This window comes from Pan paniscus, chromosome 12 (genome assembly GCF_029289425.2).
Source record: "Pan paniscus chromosome 12, NHGRI_mPanPan1-v2.0_pri, whole genome shotgun sequence".
Lineage (NCBI taxonomy): Eukaryota > Metazoa > Chordata > Mammalia > Primates > Hominidae > Pan > Pan paniscus.
The window spans coordinates 125,320,428-125,335,826 of record NC_073261.2 but is presented as its reverse complement, the minus strand read 5'-3'; the positions used below and the strand labels follow the sequence as shown (position 1 = coordinate 125,335,826).

The 15,399-nt window shown below is 42.2% G+C and overlaps 1 protein-coding gene across 11 annotated transcripts in view; it reads left to right on the top strand.

Moving 5' to 3' along the window:
• The window catches only part of SNTG2 (syntrophin gamma 2), a 408,896-nt gene that overhangs the window by 292,654 nt on the left and 100,843 nt on the right, over nucleotides 1–15,399 (top strand). For all 11 annotated transcript variants that reach the window (XM_034952500.3, XM_034952491.3, XM_034952496.3 and 8 more), the window contains one exon: nucleotides 8,832–8,903. In XM_034952500.3, the coding sequence (XP_034808391.1) occupies nucleotides 8,832–8,903 (72 nt within the window). The remainder of the gene's footprint in view (nucleotides 1–8,831; nucleotides 8,904–15,399) is intronic.

The following is a 15,399-nucleotide window of genomic DNA, read 5'->3' as shown; positions in this document are numbered from 1 at the left end:
TCTTTCTCTGTGTCTCTCCTTCTCTGCCCACTCTTTGCTCTTCTCAAGGTCTCTTCCTTTACTTGCTTTCCAGTCCCTCAGAGACAGTTTCATCTTTGGTGTGGGAAACTGTGCCTTATCTTGTATTCATGGCCCCTTTCTTGTCTTTTCCTATAAAAGTTATCTATCGTCTCTTTCTCCTTCTGCATACACTCCGGAACATTCCTAGAACATGATTGTTTTCATTAACTTCTTATTTCTAGTAATTTCTGCAGAAGATGACTTGGCACCGTCTCCATTCTCTCTTCAGAGCCATCAGCAGGGCTTCTTTCCATCATTGTGGTTCTGAAGGCCTCGCTATTCCTTGTAAAGGGTCAGCGAGGACCCGAATGAGCCTAGAGAGTAATTCTCAAGATTTAGTAAACCTGTGAAGTTGAATTAGCCCCAGATAGATTTACCATTAGGCTGCAATTTAAGGAAGCTGGATGTTACTCTAAACTGTATGCATCCATCCAAAATGGTCATTGACAGTTTAGCTGCCTAGATCTCTGAAATATTAAAATTTTGTTATCCTCAAGTAAGCATAGTTTCATAATTTAAATTTTAAGTATAAATATATAACTGTTAATTACACCAATATAGACTGCACAGTCTGTGAAGCTTTTGAGTCTAGTAGTGCTTAGGAAGCTCACATAGACCCACACACATGCACACACCACACACACCACACACCACACACACCACACGCACACCACTCATGCACACACCACACACACCACACACACACCACACAAACCCCACACACACCACACATGCACACACCACACACACATCACATGCACACACCATGCACACCACACACACAACACAAATAGACACACACCCCCCACAGGCACACACCACACACACACACACTACACGCACACCACATCTGCACACCACTCATGCACACACCACACACCACACGTGCACACCACTCATGCACACACCACACACTTACACATGCTCACCACTCATGCACACACCACACACACGTGCACACCACTCATGCACACACCACACACTTACCACACGTGCACACCACTCATGCACACACCACACACTTACCACACGTGCACACCACTCATGCACACACCACACACTTACACATGCTCACCACTCACGCACACACCACACGCACGTGCACACCACTCATGCACACACCACACACCACACGTGCACACCACTCATGCACACACCACACACTTACCACACGTGCACACCACTCATGCACACACCACACACTTACCACACGTGCACACCACTCATGCACACACCACACACTTACACATGCTCACCACTCACGCACACACCACACACACGTGCACACCACTCATGCACACACCACACGCACACCCCATGCACACACACCCAGACCATGGTGTGTGGATGTGAGAGGAGGGACTCCAGCCGGCAGTGATGCTCCCATTTGCTGAGATGGGAACTGTAGGATGTACTCATTGGTGAGTGCTGGATCTTTGTAAGTTTGAAATGTTTAAAGATTTCCAAAGGGAGGCTTTTGAGTAGAGTTAGATCCACCAGGCTTGAGTTCAGAGACAACAACTGGGCAGCCATAGAAACTCTGGAGGCGCCCAGTACGCAGAGAGCTCCCGATGCTGCGAGGCTGCAGGAACCGTGAGTTCATCTAACTGGATCCTTGATGATCCACGAGAAAGAAGCCACTCATTTCTTCTGGATCTGGATAATTTGTACTTTTTCAGTGGTAATCAATACCAGTAATGCACTGGAGAGATAAAAAGGTGCAGGTTTTTATGAATATTCCATCCAAAAGTTAGATTGATTTGACTTGTTTTATCTGTATACTTCCCGATGACTTCATATAGTTTATAAATTTCTAGTGGTCTCCAACTGTCATTACTTAACGTCACCTGTAAAATGAGAATAGAGGACTGTAAATGCCTACCTGAGAGGGTTGTAGGGAGATTAAGGAAGGATGATTAGTACATTATAAATATCATACAATGGATCACTGGTGTGGAAGTTTTCTCTCTTGATAAAACACTGGAAATGCAATTTGGTTTCCATGGACCTGGGAGCTGCCTGTGTTGGGCTCCTGCTGCCTGCACCATGTCCAGCATCACCTCTGACATAGAGAAGATGCTGCCTGGTTACAGGTGGAATAATCTATGAAATCAGTACTGAGGCCTATTAATGCTTGGCGGTGGGCTGAGTGTTTTGCAGAGCTCATCAAGTCCTCTCTAATGAGAATACCAAGGAGAAATCAACCCCTCATATTTGCACTCCAGCCTGGAGAACAAGAGTGAAACTCTATTTCAAAGAAAAAAAGCTGTAAAAGCATTTGAATCTAACAGACAAAATCATGTATTAGTATTCACCAACTTCTCATTGCAAAATCAATACACACAATATGGTGAATAAATTTACATCTAAATATTTATAATGTATTAATATTTTTTCTGGCCTGACATTTTATATCCTGGCACTGGTGGCAATTTGCCAGTAGCAGTCTTACTTTGCCCAGATCTAAAACAACCTTATGTTAAGGTTTTAACATCGATATCTTAAATGTATTTTATCCTGACATAAACATGAGGTTTTTGGATCAGAGACAGGTTGTTAATTACTCACAGAACGTCTCAATGCCGTTCCCCATCCCTGCCCCAGAGTTCTGTGCGGGCAGAGATGTCAGCCATGGGAGAAGCACGTGGGGCCGTGACTCTCGGAGCTCATATAGGATACTCAGCACCCACCTACCCTCCTCCCCACAGAAGGAGAGACTCCCCCTTACTAACGCCAATCAGACCTCTCTCAGGAGAGAAAGCCGAGGTCTCTCTTCCATCACACTTTGGAATATAAACCAAAGGCTTCAGGGGCCATCCGTGTGAAATGTCCCCGAATGATTCACTATTGCCAACTCCCATGGCTGGGTCACTGCACCATCGTCCTTCATTCCAGCTGCCAGTGAGTGTTGCTCAGAAAGCCCTCACTATGCAATAATGCAGAAATATTCACAGAGCTTCGATTCTCAGCAGTCTACGTCAGAAAATTTGAGTGAATTTTACAAGGACCCAAAGATTATCATGACAACTTAGGAAAAACTAAAAGGTAAAGTCCTTCTTTGAACGGTGGCTTTTGAGCTCGTTCAAGATGAGGAAGAGAAGAATATTGAAGGAGAAGAGAGAAAAGAGGTGTATTCGTCCGCGTTCACATTGCTCTAAAGAAATGCCTGATACTGGGTAGTTTATAAAGAAAAGAGGGTTAATTGGCCCACAGTTCCACAGGCTGTACAGGAAGCACGTCTGGGGAAGCCTCAGGAAACTTACAGTGTGGCAGAAGGCAAAGGGGAAGTAGGCACATCTTACATGGCCAGAGAAGGAGGAAGAGAGGGAGCGGGAGGAGATGTCACACTTTTAAACAATCAGATCTCATGAGAACTGTATCACAAGAATAGAACCATGGCCAGAGAAGGAGGAAGAGAGGAAGGGAGAAGATGCCACACACTTGTAAACAGTCAGATCTCATGAGAACTCTATTAGGAGAACAGCACCAAAGGGCAAAGCCACCCCCATGATGCAGTCACCTCCCACCAGGCTCCGCCTCCAACAGTGAGGATTATAATTTGACACGAGATTTGGGCGGAGTCACAGACCCCAACCATACCAGAAGGGAAACGGGATAGAAGAATGGAAAGGAGGAATTGGAGTGGAAAAAGCAGGTCCGTGTTTCACAGCTCAGTTGTTCCGTGAGGAGGGCCCAGCCCACCCTGGTGGGTCCCTAATCTCTGTCTTTCCCGTGCACCAGGAGATGCTGGAAGAGCTGAGATTAAAGCCGGGACTCTCAACAACTCACACACCCTACTCTCCTTCGTTAGCCAGAGTATTTATTTCTGATTTGTACATTAGAATCTGAAAGATGTTTCAGTTATTCCTGTTTTCAAACATCATTAAAATGTGTCAAAATAAGTTATAAAGTCAATTTTACAGAATTGTATGGCATTAATATATCAATGATGTAGCAGCTGCCTATGCATATGCAAGAATTATTAGCAATTTTAAGACTATCAATTACATAGGTATATTCTATCATTAAAAATATTACTTGGAAAAAATAATTCAAATGAAGATTTGTAGATGGAGCAAACTATATTGTTCTGGGGCCACATATTCATTGTTCTATGATAACAGTCAAAGGTACCAAGTTATGGCATCTTGTAATCTACAATTTCGGCTCCATTTCAAGCCAAATGTGTCCAGATACTTAGAAAATTGTCAATTGCCATTATTAGGAAAACCGTAGTGATGATATATAGTTACAAAACCACCCATCTTGTCTACCATCCGTTACATCTCTTTTGTTCCATGAGAGTCTGGAGAAAATCCAGGAATCTGCATACCTCATGTTTCCTTGCCCTGGTGTTAAGTCACTGCTCTGAGGAAGAAGCATGATGGTAGAGCCAGTGGATCTCTCTCCTGACATGCAAAATCATTCCCCAGAGAAAATCGGCTGATAAAGTGCCTCAGAGAGGTTCACGCTGCATGGGCCCCTCTTAGCAGAGGGTTTCCCCTCTTTTAACATAAGAGGTGCGGTCCTGGAAAATCGTGTAAACTAAGCCACGATGACTGCATTAGGGAGCCCTGGATTTCAGGAAGTCGTGGCGTGGAGTCTGGATTTCAGGAAGTCGTGGCGTGGAGTCTGGATTTCAGGAAGCCATGGCGTGGAGCCAGTCATTTACCAAGTCAGGAATTCGTTTGTCCGATGAGTGGTGATTGAACACGCCTCTGCAGTAAGGAATTCGTTTGTCTGATGAGCGGTGATTGAACACGCCTCTGCAGTAAGGAATTCGTTTGCAATTCACAGTGGCTGCTTCCATCCCACCCTCGGCCTTCCTTTGCTTTTAAAAGGTGTCAGGCTTCTTATCCTCAGGTTGTTTTCCCACAAGACCACCACATCAGACTCCCCTCATAAAACATCAAGAACACCAATGTACCTATGAATCACCTGGGAATACTTCTTAAAAACACAGGCTGTGATATGGCAGGTCTGGTGCGGACCTGAGACTTGACATCACCAACAGGGACCCAGAGATGCCGAGGCTGTTGCTGGCCATGCTGCACTTTGGGAGTCATGATGGATACATCAACAATAAATTGCTTAAAAATAAAAAGTCAAGATCTCTGAGCCTCACTCCAAACTTGCTAAATCTGAACCGTTTGGATGGGGCGCAGGAATCTGCATCGGCAGGTGACGCCTGGCCACACTCAGGCATGGCACAAACACACTAGGAGTGCCCTGCTTCAGAACAGTACTCCAGGCTTTCAGTATTGTCACTGCATCATGGGCTGTGCACACCTAGAATTTTGAGCTTTACATTAATCTTCTAATTATATGTGTGTGTGTGTATATATATATATATATATATAACTACATGTGTTAATACACATACGTATGTATAGCCACGCATTGCTTAAGGACAGGTATATATTCCAGAAAATGCACAGTTAGGCAATTTTGTCGTTGTGCAAACATCATAGGGTGTATTTACAGAAACCTAGATGGGCTGTATATTTTTATTTATGTATATTTTCATATAGAAAACCAAATGTTCCGGCACCATTACTGACTATGAGTTCCTTCCTCTAGTTGATCTGCAAGGTCAGGATCAAGTTCCATCGACCGGGTTTCTGTATATGCTCCATTAGAACCTATGGGGCCACCGTGGTCTGTGCAGTTCATTGTTAACTGAAGTGTCGTGACGTGGTGCATGACTGTATAGACACACACGCACATACATTTGTATATGCATACAGAGAGGGTTTTGACTAGCTTTCCTAACATTAAGCTCAAGTTAGCCAAGTTTTTTCACTTTTGTTGCAGCAGCCTACCTCCTATCTGAACTACAAGCTACGCAGAACCTAACCAACACACGAGATGCTCTTCTTGGATACCTTGGACATGGTTTTATCTTAAATAACCCCCTTCTGTTACATGGTCATGTTCAGCCTTGAATTGTTGTAGCCTAGATATTTTCTAGAGCTATAACTCGTGAAATAAAAAGTGAGAAGAGCCCTAATGGACATGATGAATTTTTTGGTGATTTTTTTTTCTGGCAGAAACTCAGAGGAACCTGATGCCTGCACTTTCACTAAATTAGAGAAGCACTCACATCACATCCATGTAGGGAAAGGAAGGATATCTGTGAAAGGCTGGAGCCAGGCTGAGGGTGCTCTGCAGAAAGGATCACTCACATGAAGTCACCTGAGCTGCGTGTCAGCAGGAGGAAGCCGATGGCAGGGCCTCTGGGACTTGGAAGAGGGGAGGGAGACCTGCCAGGGCTGTCAGGAAAGGCCTCAGGGCTGGATCTGAGCTGAGTCCTTAAGCCATGAGGTTCAGGTAAGCAGGGAAAGAACAATGATGAGAAAGACCCACTTCTTTTTTTTTTTTTAATTAATATACTTGTTTTTTGGACGATTTTAGATTTACAGAAAACAGTGGAAGGTGAAGAGTAGCCTGTGCCCCTCACCGCCCCCACCTCCCCTGTTCCTAACACTTGCGTCCTCTGGTGCATTGTCACAGCCAGGAGCTAGTGTGGATACTGCCACACTCATAACATCCATGTGGCTCAAGGGGACTTCCCACAGCTCTCAGGGTGGCAGCATTTTCTTCAAGTCCACAATAGAAATGCTTCCATCCGAAGCCCGACCACCTTCTTACCTGTGTCTGCGATCGAGGCACATTCTCGTCCCTGAATCAATCATGGTGGCGAAGATGATGAGAATTCTGGCCTGAATTGTGTGTGGACTGCGCCTTGCCTCCCTGGGCTGGGGGCAAGGTCATAGCTCTGGGAGCGGAGAAGGGATCCCCAGGGGGAGAGACGGCCACTGGCAGGAGCAGTAAAAGAGTAGGAGGAAGGCAGGACTACGGCAAAACCAGCAGATGCCACAGGGACGAACAGAAAGGGGCTTAATAAACAGATGATGGATGCAGCGGAAGGAGGGAGAGACTAGACCTGCTTCTGCGAACAACAAAGAGCACAGCCCCCTCCAAGCTTTGTCTTAGAACAGGACTCAAATCCCTGCTGTTTTGTCACATATTGATATCAGACTAGTATGGAAAATGCATTCAATGTGACATAATCTAATACAGTGACCAGATATATTAATCACAGCACGATGACAACGGTGAAAACCTAAAAGCAATCTACAATGTCCATCACAAAGATAAAGCTTACAAAAACCGTAACTCCACACGGAAATTCTAAGCTGTAGTTACAGTTGTATTTCTGAATAACATTTAATGACATGGGAAAATGCTGATATTACTAACTATATTTTGAAAAGTGTAAAACCATGAATATGCATAAGGTATATTTATAGCAACAAGTAAACTTGGGAAGATGTCTCTGAATAGGGTGTTTAGTGGGGTTTTTTTCCCCTTTATATTTACAGCCTTCAAAAATAAGCAGCATTGTCCTAACTGGGAAAGATAAAAATGGTGGATCCACAATTCTGTATTTGCCAGTAATAAAACCAGCACCTGAGCTCTGACATTAGGCAGTAGCATAAAACACTGGCCAGGGTGGGAACGGGAGGAGTGGGAAGGGAGGGGCAGGTGCAGTGTTGAGGAATCAGCGGGCACTGCTGTGGAATTCAGGGTGATGTTTTATTTCAGGCATCCATCAGCATGGCTCCCTGGCTCTCAAGAGAAGGGGTGCTGGAGTTCTGGCTTTTAAACTCTGAAATAAGCACCTGAAACTCCCTCTAGCAAATTCGAGATGTAACTCTTATGGCCTGAATACCAGATCCAAAAGGAACCTTAAAGTTCGTATTCTAATTGGCCATTCTCACTTTCAAATTGTTCCCTTATTGTTTTATTGCCAAAATCACAATTGCAATGAGCTGACTCTAGGGCAATAAAATATTAAATAGCAAAACTATTTGTGTAACTTTCCACATTTCAGTTGTGATGACTTGAAAAATGTCTCGAAAATTTTGTTTGCTGCAAGGATTACCAGAAGGTCACCAATTAATTAAAGCCAAGATAATTTCAGTGTTTCAAAGACATAATTCTGTGCACTTTGGATTATTTTTACTGGCTGAAGGAAAAAGTGCAGGGTCAACAATAAAAAACATCAAATTTGTTACATTGTTGAATATTTTAGATTTTTCTGCATGAAATATTTTAACTTAGAGATTAAATATCTGAGCTTGAATTGTGAAACATACAGCATTATTCGAGAGTGAGATTAGTTTGGCCATTATTATTGTTAAAATAGTTGTGAACTACAACAGGTCAGACCAACGAAAAATGTATTCAATTAAATTGGTTAGTAGATTTTTAATTCATTTCTGAAACAGAACTAAGTTTAGTTCTAAAAAGCAAAAGACTGTCTACACAATATTTTCTGTCCATTTTTGTACTCCAGTAAATATATAAACTCATTCACTTTCACATGCATTAAATGTTACCCAAAATTAATCCCTAATTTAATCTAAAAGGAATCCAAAATGGTTTTCTAAAATTATGCCCAATTGCATGTGATAGACAAGATATCATAGATATCAATCTTATCTATCTAAGATAAGATAAAGGAGATAGACGTTTTCCTGTCGGTAATGGATCTATTATATTTGCCACAAACTGACAAAGATGAGGATGTGGTGACTCATCAAATCTCACAGCAGTACGTAAAGTTTAGTGTTACCAATTTATACTAATGGGGCTTAGGATTTAATTGAGGTGGACACACATGCAGTCACACTATTGTAAATTTTTAAGTTTTTCAACTAAAAGTAGCATGCTGCTTTTCATGGAACGTTCTCTGTTTCTTGCAGGTGAGCACATTCGATTGGGTGCGAGCAGAAAGGACCTATCACCTCTGTGAGGTGCTATTTAAAGTTCACAAGGTAGGTATTTTTTGCACTTCAGATGCTTTCATACAAATAAGATGCCCTTTGGACTTGCAGAAGGAGAGGATTGTTTGTTCTGCGTGGTCCATTGAAATACTAAAATTTGAAATAGTAAAATAATGTGACCATCTGGACCCATCCTCCTGCCCTACCTGGTACATGGGTTCTAGCTGTCACCCTGTTGCTCATCAAGGCAGGATGAATGGATGACAGAGTGTGTCTGTGTTTATGTGGTATGTGGTGTTTGTGTGTGCTTTAGGGGAGAGATGTGTTTTATGACGTCCACTTACAATCATTTATTCCAAGAACTTTAGATTTTGTTACTGCTGCTGCTGTTATTGAAATTGTTTTCAACAAATCAGATACAAATTTGCCCCAGGGTCTGGCCAGTTTGCTGCTCATGGTTCCTAGGGTAGGTAAGGACTGAGCCTTCCTCCAGGGGACACACCTCACTGTTGGTGCTGCCCGGAGCCTGGAGGTGCAGCAGGGCCCTAGCCCAGGCCCCCGCCCACCTGACTGCAGAGGTGTCTCCACAGCAAGGCGACGATGCGCTCACCATGGCCGGGTGCCACCGTGTCCTAGTATGTGACTCAGTGCATCATGTAAACAAACCACCTGTGTCTTTTTCATGTAGGAGTACACAAAACAGAGACAAATAGGAATATTAAGTGAAAGTTTAAAAGTATGTACCTTTTAGTCTGAGAATTTGACTGTAAAGAGTTATCAGTCTAAACTTAGAAGTTTTGAATAAAGATTTGTCTTTCAAAGTTTGGTTTGTTTTCTTAAATTGAAAATATCCTCAAAAATAATATTCTCTGTCTGTAGTTGCTTTTAAATTTAAATCTGGAATTTCAGACTGCCTTTAATGGAAACATGTACAAGGGAAATACATTTCCATAATAATATTATCAAATGATAAATACATTTATTTCCCATTTTTGAAAAATTTATTTGGGCAACATTTTTCTGCATTGTTCCTACTTTTGTTGAATATGGTAATGAAGGAGATGAAGGAAAAGGCCGGATGTATTTAAATTAAGACTCCTAATTACAGGTTGTAATAAACAATCATTGATCAGAAAGTGAACATTTCTGTGCTAGGCATATTCATTAAAAAATGGAGGAAAATAGAATAAAACATTAACTGTGGTTTTCTCTCAGTGATGGCTTTTCTAGTTATTGTTGCTTTCATTTTAAAAATTATTCTGTTTTCTAAATTATCTGTGACAGGAATGCATTATTTTGAAAATGGTAAAAAGGAAGCCTTATGTTAACATGAGCCTCTTGGTCGTAGATGATAGGCAGGTCATTTCATTCATCACATTTCCACAGAAGAATTCGTAGAAGAATTCTTGGCCTTTTTGTTTCCTTCGCATGGGCTCCTCATCAACACATTTTCGCTTCTGCCCCCTCTTGTTTCAGAGGATTCTCCTTCCGTGCACCTGAGATGTTCTTTAGGTACTGGGGTGTCTTTGAGAGATTATTGTATCTTACATATGTGGTTCATTAGTAAGCTATAGAGCCATCTCATTTTCCCAGGAAGATTATAAAAAAATTTTAGTCAGTAAATATTATATGAAGTATTTATGAAATCATGAAATTAGCCAGTAGAATGGCTATGGCAAAGGTATTAAACTAAAAATGGGGTAAATAATAATAATAAATATATAGCATTCAATATTTTTAAAAAAGATTAAATTATATGAGTTGAATGTCCTATTTGGAAGTCTTAAAATAGTGATCTTACAAAATCATATTGACTGCTTTTACACACATTTAATTGCTGATGTTTATCGTTTAGCATACATAAATTTAAAAGTAAATGCATTCAATTCATTTTCAGAAATGTAAATAAATATATGAGTATCATAAGAACTAATACTTTTTCATATAGATTCTTTAAATATCCATAATTACCATTTCAAAGTACACTCATTAATATTTAGACCAGAAATCAAATTCTGAAGTTGTGATTTTGTTTTTTCTCTGATACCTTATAAAAATTACTTTTCCCAACTCTTAAAATTATGTGTTCTGTATTTCAACACTCATCACGAAATAGATGAGAAAATTGCACCAATCAGCCTTGATTGCAGTCGTGAGCAAAATGATAAACAGCTTTCGTGCAGCATGGCAGAAAAGCACTCTGGACACTATGGAGCGTCCTGTGTGAAATCCACGGGTCCATCCTCTCAACCTAAAGATACCCCATTAAATTTTCAGGAAAAGTCAATATTCTCATATGTTTGGCAGAAGATCTTAGTAATGATAGCTGTCTTTATTGAGTACTTCCCTAGGAACCTTGCTAAGCACTTAGCTATGTCCTTGAGTTAATTCTCTCCCCACCTAAGGAGAACTCTGTTTTGTAGCTAAGAACTCAGAAGCAGGGAAGTGGACGAGGACTTTCCAGAAGCCAAGCAGAGACAGGGATGGGGCCCAGACTCACGTGGCTGCAAAGCTCATCCCGAATCCCGCTCTATTCCACGTGCTAGAAGCAGTGGTGTTCCGGGAGCCTGTCGCGAGTGGCCGTTAAGAGTTCTAGAACGTGTTCTCCACGGATCTTCAGGGTAGTCCTGTTTGGATAATATCAACACTGAGAGGAAGAATTCCTAAATGATTTTCCTAAAGCCATGTCAGGACAAAACTGCACCAGAGTTAAAGGCGAAGAAGGCAAGAAGACCTTATTCAAGTCTATTATGATAGGAGAGAGAGAGAGATTCAGAGATTCAACTCCACTGAAACAAAGGATGAGAGGGTTTCTACAAGTTGGAATGGGAAGGAGATTAGGGCCATCATTGTCTGTTAATTGGCCTCCTGCAAAGAAACAGAGAGCTTCCCCCATCTTCATGACAGGAGGTGGTTGCACAGCTTAGAGCCAGGCACCCACCAAGGCTGGGCTCCATCCTTCCACAGGGACAGGAGATGCCGCCATCTTCCCAGTGATCACATTTTGAAGGGACAGCTCCCAGCTCCTTGAGAAAGACAGTCCTGGGTTGTACAGCCAGCAAGAGACTTCTAGAAAGATTCAGGTATCAAATGGCAGAGAAAGAACACACAATAATACATTTTCTAAAGCAAATGCTCTAAAGATAGGGAGTTCCAGGTCCCAGAGTTGGGAAGAAGCCGGGTCAAGTCTCAGTCCAGACGAGGAAACCCGAAGTCTCAGTCCAGACGAGGAAACCCAAAGGCTCAGTCCAGACGTAGTAACCGGAAGGCTCCGTCCAGACGAGGCAACCCGAAGGCTCCGTCCAGACGAGGTAACCGGAAGGCTCTGTCCAGACGAGGCAACCGGAAGGCTCAGTGCAGACGTAACCGGAAGGCTCAGTGCAGAGGAGGTAACCCGAAGGCTCAGTCCAGACGAGGTAACCGGAAGGCTCAGTCCAGATGTAATCGGAAGGCTCAGTGCAGACGAGGTAACCGGAAGGCTCAGTCCAGACGAGGTAACCGGAAGGCTCAGTCCAGATGTAATCGGAAGGCTCAGTGCAGACGAGGTAACCGGAAGGCTCAGTGCAGACGAGGTAACCGGAAGGCTCAGTCCAGACGAGGTAACCGGAAGGCTCAGTCCAGACGAGGTAACCGGAAGGCTCAGTCCAGATGTAATCGGAAGGCTCAGTGCAGACGAGGTAACCGGAAGGCTCAGTCCAGACGAGGAAACCCGATGGCCTAGCCAGCCGCTGACTGACTGTTGACGGCAAGCCGCTGACCTTGAACTTCAGTGCTCAGGGTTTCCAGTCGTATCAACACACTGCGATCCACAAGGGCTGAGTGATTGTTTTTAAAGGAGCTACAGGAACTATCTGGGGAAATGAGCTATATATGAATAATTAATTTTCCTTATGTAGAACTTACAACACATTCTTTGTGAGGCTAAACAGTGGAAAAACAATCCCTTGCTTGATCAAGCAGTCTCACTCCTCAGAATTGAATCTAAAGAAGAGTCCATTACAACACTGAGTTCAGAGGAATCAAAGAGCTGTATGTATGAGAATGTTTAAGGATATTCCTTAAATTAATGATATTTGAAGAATAATCAAAAGACCATTGAGAAATATTTTAAAATCTTACAACATATTTTAAGTAATTGTACTATAAATTTATACAATTATATGTACAAATTCACATTGCATGAAAGAGAATATTAATAATTATTGTCCTATTATTAAGGTCATATTAATAATTATTGACATATTTTTAAAAATCAGATGACAAAACATAGTAATAAATTTATCTTTTCAATTCCCTTTATTGTTGCTATAATTGTTTCATAATAAATATAAATAGAAAAAATATGTAATTTTGGAATACAACCCTTTTTGTTTTTTTCAGGAAAGGGAACATAATAAGATGATGTCTTGCAGTCCTAGGTGGGGGGTGGGCTTTCTTCAGTCGTGGGGGTGGCTGGAAATGCTGTTCTGGGTATTGCCAGAGCTGACCCTGCCAGGAAGCCAGGTAGCTGCAAAGCAGACATCAAATCGACATGTACGGCCTGGCTCAGCATCGCCTTAGGACGTGTGTCTTTATGAAAGCAGGTGGTGAACTCATGTGAATCCGGGATGTGAGCCCTGCATGCTGGCCGCTCTGTCATGTGAAGTTATGACAACATTTTTATCACGATTCCATTTCACAGCTCAAAAGTGGAGGCTCTGAGAGAGTGAATTGCTCAAGATCAAACAGCTAATACTGGGCAAAGAAAGGCCTCAAATTTTATCTGACTCCAAACCCTGGTGTTCTTCTATTACAATACACAGCTGCCCAAATATAGCAAGTGATAGGAAAGAAACACAATTGACCTTTGAACAATATGGGCTTGAACTGCATGGGCTCATTTGTATGCCAATTGTTTTCTATAAGTATGTTGGAAAATTTTTTGAAAACAATTTAACAATTTTAAAAACCTCTTAAACTGTGTAGCTTAGAAATATCAAAACATTAAGAAAAAGTTAGAGATGTCGTGAATTCATACAATATATATAGATACTAGTCTATTTCATCATTTACTCCTGTAAAATATGAATCAATCAATTTGGCACCATCTGCATTGGAGAGGAATATAGACAAAGGTAAAGATGCAGCGTTCAATCATTCCTGCCCATGGTTAACTGGAGCACATAGTGTGACATGGGTTTCTGAGTAAAATGCCTTAATCATCCCTGTGGAAGCAATTTCTCTCTCCAGTAAATTGCAGAGCATGGTAACGAGTGATCTCTCAGAGTTCTTGTGTACCTTCCCTCCTTCGTGTTGAGTCCAGTAACGTAAACCTTGAATAGCACCCCGGGACCCACACGAAGTGCCACGAGGGATGTTGCAAGTGCCCCCAAGAAGCGGGAATATCACAGCATTGCCAAAAAGCTGAATTGTTTGCTGTGCACCACAGATTGAGGTCTGCAGCTGTGGTTGCCACCATTTCAGACCATTCATCTCATAAACAGATGATGTAAACTTATGGTGTCAATAAATACAGTGCAGTGCTCTAAGTGTATCTTCTCTTCCCTGTGATTTTCTCAATAACATTCTCTATTCTCTAGCTTACTTTCTTAATTCATTTATTCATTTAGAGATAGGATCTTGCTATGTCATCCAGGCTGGCCTTAAATTCCTGGGCTCCAGTGATGCCGCTGCCTCAGCCTCCCAATTAGTTGTGATTACAGGTGTAAGCCACTGTGCCTGAATTCACTTATTCTATTCTAAGAATGTAGTATATTATACGTATAACATACAGAATATGTGTTAATTGACTGTTCATGTTATTAGTAAAGCTTCTGATCAACAATAGACTACTAGTAGTTAAGTTTTAGGGGAGTCAAAAGTTATGCATGACTCTTCAACTGCGTGAGAGTTGGCGCCCCTAACCCCTGGGTTGTTCAAGGCCCACCTATAATGAGCCATTCAATGGGGGATGTGCGTTCCCACATAAATATCTTCCAGAAGTTTTTCTTTATCAGTTTTTGACATTTAAGTTCAGTAGATAAAGAGATACTTTCTGCACCATAAGGTCAATAATGAACATGTTGTTCTTGGTTTGTGACGTGTAACCCTATAGGTTCCAGGTATCCCAGCTGAAGGAGAAGATCCAGAGGGCCCCAGAATTAAAGTGCAGTTTCTGTACTCAAGGCTCATTTAGGGTTAGCAACGTATGCACACTACACCCATTCACGTACACACACATTCATGTGCACATACATTTCCACACGTACACATGTTCATGTGTGCACACACATTCTCATGTGCACACACACACACACACACATGTTCTCACGTGCACACACCACAAGGCATTTGATGTCTGGATGATGCACAGGGATAAATGTGCAATGCTCTCCATGACCAGAGGGTCATCCTGCAGAGCCGTCTGAGGGGCCAGGAGAGCCAGGGCATCCCCCCGGAGAGGCCAGGAGGCCCACCTGAGACACACCAGTCGTAGCTTTTACCTCAAACCTGTGCCTAGAGTGCATGTGTCAGCATATTTCAAGTAAAACTATTTGGCCAACTGCTG